This window comes from Nyctereutes procyonoides, unplaced genomic scaffold (genome assembly GCF_905146905.1).
Source record: "Nyctereutes procyonoides isolate TBG_1078 unplaced genomic scaffold, NYPRO_anot_genome, whole genome shotgun sequence".
NCBI lineage: Eukaryota > Metazoa > Chordata > Mammalia > Carnivora > Canidae > Nyctereutes > Nyctereutes procyonoides.
This window is the reverse complement of record NW_026575051.1, coordinates 46,709,335-46,718,908: the sequence shown is the minus strand read 5'-3', so window position 1 is coordinate 46,718,908 and position 9,574 is coordinate 46,709,335. Positions and strand designations below refer to the sequence as shown.

The 9,574-nt window shown below is 35.1% G+C and overlaps 1 protein-coding gene across 1 annotated transcript; it reads left to right on the top strand.

Moving 5' to 3' along the window:
- Positions 1–6,839: 6,839 nt before the first annotated feature.
- On the top strand, positions 6,840–8,820 carry CGA (glycoprotein hormones, alpha polypeptide). The gene is made up of 3 exons (XM_055330801.1): positions 6,840–6,939; positions 8,131–8,315; positions 8,743–8,820. The coding sequence occupies exons 1-3, from the start codon at positions 6,840–6,842 to the stop codon at positions 8,818–8,820; spliced, it is 363 nt and encodes a 120-aa protein (XP_055186776.1).
- The last annotated feature ends 754 nt before the right edge of the window (positions 8,821–9,574 follow it).

The window sequence follows — 9,574 nt, the reverse complement described above, 5'->3', positions numbered from 1 at the left end:
TCAGATAAAAGTTTCACCTAATAAATAGTGTGTTAGCACTGGAGCCTGAATGAGCTCCTCGGGGCGGGAATCATCAGATGAAATACTCCTCCTTGTCCCTGCCCTTGGCTGAGTCACTCTCCATTTGGAGGATGGCGCTGGGCTCGCCTTCTGCTGGTTCGTAGGTGACGTAGCTGCCTTTGTTCTTGTACAGGTAAATGAAGATCAAGATCAGACTGAGAGCAGGGTGAGGAAGACCACGGTGATAACCACACATGCAGGGTGTGTGTGTGTATAGGATACTTGGTCTATCTGTCTAGCTTGTATGTTGTACTGGTAGTGTTTACCTACTTCGTAAATCATTTAATATATTAATTATATATAATCACAATAAATAACATGAAAACACATTAGATAATAATAGTAAATTATGACAATAATATTCTTTTATACTTTCAAGCATGCTATATTTTCCTGTTTTATCAAGAATTAAATTTCATGCACACATACAGTTTGATGTAAACTAAATCATAAGCGACCCCTAATTTAAGCCTTGAAGCTCTTATGTATGCTTTTTATTATGCTTTCTTTTGAATTCTTATGACTTTTATATCAGCATAAAGTGGCTTCTACCTGTGACGTATTTAACACGTATAGATTCTCATATTGGCCACCTACAAATTATAGAACTTAGTGAGAACATACAGTTTCTAATGAATTTATTATTTGAAATTATTTTGTTTTATTAAACATTTATTTTAAGTCCTCATTTGAGAGTTACCTTGTTCTTTAATGACAGCTCCACATTAGCAACTTTGGTTTGCTATTATTATTACTGTTCTAAAGTCCCAGTGCAACATAATTACATCTACTCTGCAAACCCTTATGAGATTTTCACAGAATTGGAGAGACAAACATATCAATCACTGGCTAGAGTTCAGGGCAGATTGCGGAACTTTCATCTAGGAATTCTAAGCAAAGTGATAGGTGAATGTAGTGGAGGGAATGATGTATTCTGGCTTTGAGGTCATGTGAAACCTTCATGGGGAAGCTGACAGCTGGGCAGTCCTTAAAGGGACTGAGATGGATGGACTGAGGAGGAAAAGAAAGGCTTTACTGGCCAAGATGAGAAAACACACATTTCTTGGATTCACACCATTCTGCTGTGGCAGGTGGCAGGAGGTAAGAGCATGTTGAGTGGACATTGGGGAGGCACTGTGGGGTCAGGTGTATAGAGTCTGTGATGTTTGCAAGGTACTCACTTGGAATGCCAATAAAGGCTGAGCGAGGTTAATAAATCTGATTTAGATTGAGCATATTTGGCAAAATAGCATAAATTCCAGTCGAACCTAATTCTTTTTCCTGTCCTGATTCTTAATGTTTTTCTCTCAAATTCCAAAACATAAAGACCTAAAGATGATTAGAATGATACAAATATTTATTAAAATGTTTTCAAGATTTGAAGGTTAATCCTTTGATGAATCCCATTTCTTTGTAAAATAAAGATAAAGGCACTTCTGTTATTGAAAGCTACAGCAATGGTGACTTTAGTTCTGTTTTTTCAATCTTCACTTTATCATAAAGCAAATTCTGAAATGTGCATTGACTTCATGCTCTCACATTCTGCAATCTTGTTATAAATGTTTCTCTCTGAATTAATTCTGATATAATTGTTCACTGCATAATGCTGAATTTTCATAAAATATGAGCTGCAATACCAAAGCACAAAAATGATACTTAGTTTAAAAAAGGAAACCAGTTTCAATTCTGAAAACTTCCTTGTGGCTTTGTGTGTCACTTAAGCAGTGGTTCTCAGGCTATTTGGTCTCAGAAACTGTTTATGCTCTTAAAAATTGTTGAGTCCAAAGAATTTTTTAATGAAGTTGTATTTTCCAATATTTACTGATTTAGAAATTATGTTAGAAAAAGTCTTAACATATTTATTCATTAAAAAACAGAATTAACTATCACATGTTAACAAATATATATTTATAAAAAAATGACAACTTCTAAAACAAAAAAATAAGAAAGGCAGCATTATTTTATCTTTCTGCAATTTTAAAAAAAAGACTGGTCCAGTGGAACATAGCTAGATTCCCATGTGCATCTATACTCAATCCACTGCAATTGCACATGTTATGTAGCCCTTGGAAAATTTCTCTGAACACCCATGAGAGGTTGAGAGTGAAAAAAAGTCAGTAACATCTTAGGACTACTATGAAAATCATTTTGACCTCACAAACTCACTGAAAAGTGTTTAAAATTCTCAGATCACAATCTGAGAACCACCAACTTAGAACAATGTTTATTTGGTGCTAATTAAGTATGGAGATAAATAAAACCCATAATTACTGATGTATAAGTATATACATCAAGGAGAAATAATGGTTTACTTTTGTTTTAGCCTTACCAATATTTATGCAGTTTATCTTTCTATAATTTAAACTGTTAGTTCTGCTGACAATTTTTTCTTAAACGATGTATAGGTTCATATAAAGCTTTGCAAAAATATGGTCTCTTTGTGTCAGTCTGCATGAAAAATAACCACAAATTTTGACTCATGCAAATTTAAAGCTTATTTTAGAATGCCTTTTTTAAATAAACTTTTGTTTTGAAGAATTATAGATTTAGAAGAAGTTGAAAATATGTACAGAGAAGTCCTGGATATACTTTAGCCAGTTTCTCCCAAAGATAATACTGTGCCTAGGTGTAGTACAATGTGAAAACCAGGAAATTGACATTGGTACAACTCATGGAGCTTATTCAGATTTCACTGGTATTGTGTGTATGTGTGTGCACGTGTGTGAGTGTGTATAGTTCCATGAAATTTTATCCTGTGTGTACATTAGTGTACAAATATCACAATTAAGCACAGAACTGTTTCATTGCCACATAGTTCCCTTTATAGCTGCACTTATCCCCCCTCAACTCCCTCCCCAACACTAACTCCTTAAAACTGCTAATTTATTCTGCATCTCTCTAATTTTATTATTTTGAGAGTGTTATATAAATGGAATCATACCGTATGCAACCTTCACTCAATGCAATATTCTTGAGATCCATCTGCGGTGCATGCATATCAATATGTATTCCTTTATGTCGCTACATAGTATTCAGTGGTGTGGATGTACCATTGCTTATATAACCATTTATCTGTTGAAGACATTTGGATTGTTTCCAGTTTTTGCCTATTATAAATAAAGCTGCTCTGAAACTCTGTACACAAGTTTTGTATGAACATCATTTTCATTCTTTGAGGTTAATGCCTGAGTACAGCTGTTGGGTTATATGGTAAGTTTTATAAGAAACTTCCAAGTGATTTTATATTCCCACCAGCAATGTTTGAATTATCCTGTTTCTCTGCATCCACAACAGCATTTGGTATTATCATGATGTTTTGTTGGAGCTATTCTGATGCATATATACTATTTTGCTGTAGTTTTATTTGTATATTACTAATGGCTGATAATGTTAAATGCTTTCCCGTACTTATTTGCCATCTATATATCCTTTCTCTTTCTGCTGAAGAATCCATTTTCTTTTTCTTTTTAAAGATTTTATTTATTTGAGAGAGAGAGAGAGAGAATGAGCAAGGGGAGGGGCAGAGGAAAGGGAGAGAGAATCTCCCTGCTGAGTGTGGAGACTGATGTGGGGCTCGATCTCATGACGCTGAGACCATGACCTGAGCTAAAACAGAGTCAGTCACCCAACTAACTGAGCCACCCAGGCACCCCTGCAACACTCATTTTCTAATTGGATTTTTTCTGTTGAGTTTTGAGAGCTTGTTGTCTATTCTAGATCTAACCCTTTGTTAATTATGTGGCTTGCAAAAATTTTCTTCAAGTCTGTACCTGGGGACGCCTGGGTGGCTTAGTGGTTTGAGCGTCTGCCTTTGACTCAGGGCCTGATCCTGGGGTCTGGGATCCAATCCCACAACGGGCTCCCTGCAGGGAGCCTGCTTCTCCCTCTCCCTTTGTCTCTGCCTCTCTCTCTGTCTCTCATGAATAAATAAATAAAATCTTTTTAAAAAGTCTGTTCATTGTATTTTTATCTTCTTAACAAAGGATTAACCCATAATTTTTGATGAAGTCCAATTTATTAATTTTTCTTTTATGGGTCATGATTCTATTGTTAACACCAGAAACTCTTAACCTAGTCCTTGGTTCCCCAATTTTTTCTTTTTTTAAGATTTTATTTATTTATTCATGAGAGACACAGAGAGGCAGAGGAAAAAGCAGGGTCCCTGCAGAAAGCCTGCTATGGGACTTGATCCCAGGACCCTGGGATCATGACCTGAGCCAAAGGCAGATGCTCAACCACTGAGCCACTCAGGTGCCCCTTTTTTCTCTTTTTTAATAAAAATTTTTGTAATTTCACATTTTACATTTGTCTATGATTCATTTTCAATAATTTTCATATAAGGTATGAGGTTTACATTAAGTTTTTTTTTTCCAGTTGTATTGGCAGCTATTGTTGAAAAGGTTGAATTCCTCTGTTAAATTGTTTTGGCATCTTTGTCAACAACTGGTTGGCCATATTTGTATAGGTCTATTCCTGGGTTCTCTATTTTGTTCTACTGGTCTATGTATCTGTTCCTCTGCCTATATCACAGTTTTGATTACTGTTGCTGTATACTAAGTCCTAACACTGGGAACAGTGATTCCTCCTACTTTCTCTCTTAAATTGTTTTAGCTATTCTAGATATCTTGCCTTTCAATAATAATAATCTTGCCCATGTGTACTGGGATTTTGATAGGCATTTCATTCAATTTGGAAATAATTGACATCCTTACCATGTTGAGCCTTCCAATTCATGAACCTGATATGTCTCTCCATTTGTTTAGGCTTTCTTTGATTTATTTCATAATTTTCAGCATACAAATTCTGTACATATTTTGGTAGATTTATACTTAAGTATTTTCTTTGAACAATTGTAAATGGTATTATTTTTAAAAAAAGATTTTATTTATTTATTTGAGAGAGATAGAGAGAGAAGGAGAACATAAGCAAAGGGAGGGGAGGAGCAGAGGGAGAGGGAGAAGCAGGATCCCCACTGAGCAGGGAGTCTGACATAGGGCTCTATCCCAAGACCCTGGGACCATGACCTGAGTGGAAGGCAGACACTTAACCAACTGAGCCACCCAGGCACCTCATGTTATTGTGTTTTAAATTTGTTTTCACATTATTGTTTTTAGTATAAAAATGCACTTCATCTTTGTTTGTTGATTTTATGTCATGCAATCTTGTTGAACTCACTAATTAGGTACAGGATCTTTTCTGTAGGTTCCTTTTTTAAAAAAAAACATAGATGATTATGTCATCTGCATATATGGATAGTTTTATTTTTTTCCTCTCAATTTCTGTGCCTTTAATTTCTTTTTCTTGTCATATTGCATTGGCTAGAACTTCCTGTACTATACTGGATAACAGTGAGAGTGGACATCCTTGCCATGTTGCTAATCTTGGGGAGAAAACATTCAGTTTTCACCATTAAATATGATGTCAGCTGCAGGTTTTTTATAAATGCTCTTTATCAAGTTAAGAAAACTCTTCTGACTGTCATTTGCGGAAACTTTTTTTGTTATGAAAGAGTACTGAATACTGTCAAATAACTTTTCTGTGTCAATTGATACATCATATACTTCTTTTTCTTCTTTATCCTATTTCATTAAATGATTTTAAATTATTGAACCAACCTTTCATATGTGAATTATTCCCAGTTGGTCATATATAAATCCTCTTATACATTGCTGAGTTCAAATTGTTATTATTTTGTTTAGGATTTTTGCATCTAATTCCATGAGGTATACTGGTCTTTTGTTTTCTTTCTTATGTCCATTCTTTCTTTCAGACTGAATTGGTTCGGGTTTTGTGTCAGGGTACTCCTGGCCTCACAAAATGAGTTTGGAACTATTCCTCCCTCCCCTATTTTCTGAAAGAGATTCTGTAAGGTTGATGTTAGCTCTCCTTTAAGTGTTCTGAATGATTTTTTATTGGTAATTGATGCTCTGTTCATATTATCTCTCATGGTTTGAACATAAGTAATCCATAACACTTTCACTTAAAAATAGGAATAAAAACTCGCCCATTTTATCTTATATGAGATTTCTGTAGGATATGTGTGGATACAATCCAATTCCCTGTCTTTCCATTCTCAGTTGCAGTGAGGTCAATGCTAGATATGGTCAATCACTCAGCTGACCTTGGCTAGCCTGATCTTATGCACTCAAAATGCTCAGGTAAAGTTTAACTACAGGCAAAAAATAAGTCAAGAAGTGCATTTAGAAAAACTGATAAACATTTTCTGCTGTTTATTCTTGCCACATTGCTGAATAGCATTTACTGTCCCACAATGATAGCGAGCATTAGAGTTCACCTACCATTAGTGAATAAAAAGCAGGAGAGACACTGTCCTTTCCTTCTGTTTTCTCGCCTGGGAATATAGGAATGAGAAGGATGAACTCAAATGCTCATACATTTTCATATCATATATAAGCTTATCTATTTTATATGAGTTTATTGATCTGTCTTCTTAGACATTATCTAAAGTTCCATGTCTTACAAATAAGGACACTGAGGCTTAGCAGAATGATATATTTAAAAACAGCATATTAAAATCCAATTCTATTGGTTTATATGAGCAATAGATTCTATTCCCTAGCTCTTCCCTAAGGAAAAAAGTTTATTTTGTTTTATTTTATTTCTTATTTACACAGTTCCAGAGTGTGTTGGGAGATGTAAGCAGAATGATCAAGACACTGATGACTATTATTAGTAGTAATGTTAAAACTACAAGTTGTTATGAATGATAATCCAATTTCAGAGTAATTTTGTTTCCTCATCTGTTTTTCAGGAGAGCCATGGATTACTACAGAAAATATGCAGTTGTCATTCTGGCCGCATTGTCTGTGTTTCTGCATATTCTCCATTCCTTTCCTGATGGAGAGTTTACAATGCAGGGTATGTGACCAAACGGATTTGCAGTAATAAGAAAAACACACATTCCTAGATGTACATCAATAACTCCATTAATTACATTTCCACCTCCTTTCAAACGTGATAAATCTTTGCTGCTGGCTACATATCCAGGCTCTTTTGGATTGTACACATAAAGTCAAATTAGGTTCAGAAAATGTGTAGTGAAAATTTATCTAACATGTCCATTTAAATAGCAGCATGTACATATTCATCTGAATTAGATTCCTTATTATTCTTTATCTGAGTTTTACAAGCCAAAAATGCTCCTTATTCAGTTAGCCTAGTTTTCTTTTTTTTTACATTTCTCCCAGAAGTTTTGAGAATATTTTAACATTGCCTTTGTAGATGAATTCACATCAGTTAACAAGTGAGAAAAACAAAACCATTTTATGCAGTGCATTTGTTTCACTATATTGTTTGAAAAATCTCATATAGTCACTGATATAATTCCATCTGTTATGAAACTGTGAGCTACTATTAGTTATGATTTTTCTTAGAGAAGTGGTAATATTTCAATTCCAGTTCTTATGTGTAGCTGCTCCATCTAATATCAGGCTCTCCACTCAGCAAGCTTTCTTAATTCTGACATATTTTTCTCAGTCAATATTTGGAGTTTCCATGGGGAAAAAACAATAGCAGAATCTAAAGGGGAAAATATTTTGCCTCTGGGCAAAATCTTCCTTTCAGATGAGCATGGTGCTTTCATCTGTTAAGTTTTGTGCTCTCTATAGGCATTCTATTAGCATTGGGATACAGAATCCATGATTGAAGAGACAGAAACTACTACTCTTTTTTTTTTAATATATATTTGTGAGAAACTACTACTCTTGAGATCTCCCATGCATATTGACAAAAATTGTTTCCCATGAAGATAAATATAATCAGTACAAATAATACTATGTATGAAAATTGATAGCCAAAAAGTGTTTATTATTTTCCTTCTATTTTTAATGGAAAAATAAATTCACCATCTCATAATAAGGGAAATTTGAGTTTCCTTTTTTTATTATTATTTTTCAATTTAAAAGAATAAATTCTGTGCCCAATGTTGGGCTCAAACTTAGGATTCCAAAATCAAGAGTCACATGCTCCACTATTTGAGCCAGCCAGGTGCTTCTGTTTCTTTTTGAATCGTTCTTGGATTATTTTACTCTTTGCCTTTTTTGGTGATAGGTTGCCCAGAATGCAAGCTAAAGGAAAACAAATACTTCTCCAAGTTGGGTGCCCCAATTTATCAATGCATGGGCTGCTGCTTCTCCAGAGCATATCCCACTCCAGCAAGGTCCAAGAAGACAATGTTGGTCCCAAAGAACATCACCTCAGAAGCCACATGCTGTGTGGCCAAAGCTTTTACCAAGGTGAGAACTTAAAGGGTCCCAGAAGTTTTCTAACAGTCTAACCTGAGAAATGTCCCCAGAGCACATGCATGAGGTTTAATGTCAGAGGTGTCTAATGACCCATCCTTGGCTTGGGATTTGTACAGAGATGTGTCCCCTTAAATCAAAAGTAACCTTGTGGAGACAGGCTGGATTTATTCAGAATGAAAGGAATAGCTGTGGAGGCGATGAGGGGTAGGTTAGAAGAGAGTATAGCACACACACACACACACACACACAGAGTGCAAACCTAATCTTTTAGAGTGAAATATTAGCTGAAATGGAGAATGTGCAAATGTAGCTAGCATCTCTTTAGTCTAGCTGCTTACTGACAATTTTATTTAACATTCTCAATTTTGTCTATCCATCAATCCATCCACCTATTCATTTTTTTTCCCTTCTCTTTTAGGCCACAGTGATGGGAAATGCCAAAGTGGAGAATCACACGGAGTGCCACTGCAGTACTTGTTATTATCACAAATCTTAAATATTTTGCAAAGAGCATATTGACGATTGCTGATTTCCTGGAATGAAAATTAATTTTTTCAGTGTTTATGGCCTTGTGAGATAAAACCCTCTTTTCTCTTACTATGTTCTTTTTGGCATGCTTCAAGGATGTACTGCAGCTTTATTGCTTTTCTCTTTATCCCACAGTATAATCAGAAGTCTAGTTCTTTTCAATTGGCATGAAATACAGCATTTAGTGTGACCATAAAAGCTGGTTCCTCTGGAAATAAACCCTTTTAAATCATCATTCTATCATTGGATTTTAATTTTTTCTTAAGAGTTTTAAGCCAGTTACTTTTGATAAGGTTAATTGAAGGAACCAGTGGGTAAGCTGGGTCCCATGCACTCAGTGATCCCACACTGGAGAACCTTGATCCCACCAAGCCTTCCAGAGAAAGCTGTGCATCCTTTAGCCAGTGGGATAGCTATAAAACAATCTGTTGGGGTGAGGAAAGAAAACATAAAAACTTCCATTGCTATTCATTTTATATCACCCCTTTGATGACTTTTATGAAAGTACATAATATTAGTATTGTAATAAGTGTATGCAATTTCGAAATAAATAGTTATGCATATATTGAGGATGTTTGGTCAGACACTTTTTACTGGTAGAAGTGTGCAGAATCAGGGAAAAGAAAAAAGAGAATACTGCTGTAAGTTTTGAGCCAGATAAAATCCTTCCCAGCCTGAAGTTTTTATCCACTTAGCTTATACCTGTCCAAAAAAAGAGTACA

Excerpts from the sequence above, each read along its gene's own strand:
- CGA (XM_055330801.1), top strand. The coding sequence starts at position 6,840 with ATGGATTACTACAGAAAATATGCAGTTGTCATTCTGGCCGCATTGTCT. Across the intron at positions 6,940-8,130 it reads TGGAGAGTTTACAATGCAGG|GTTGCCCAGAATGCAAGCTA; the intron begins GTATGTGACCAA and ends TTTTGGTGATAG. Across the intron at positions 8,316-8,742 it reads TGGCCAAAGCTTTTACCAAG|GCCACAGTGATGGGAAATGC; the intron begins GTGAGAACTTAA and ends CTTCTCTTTTAG.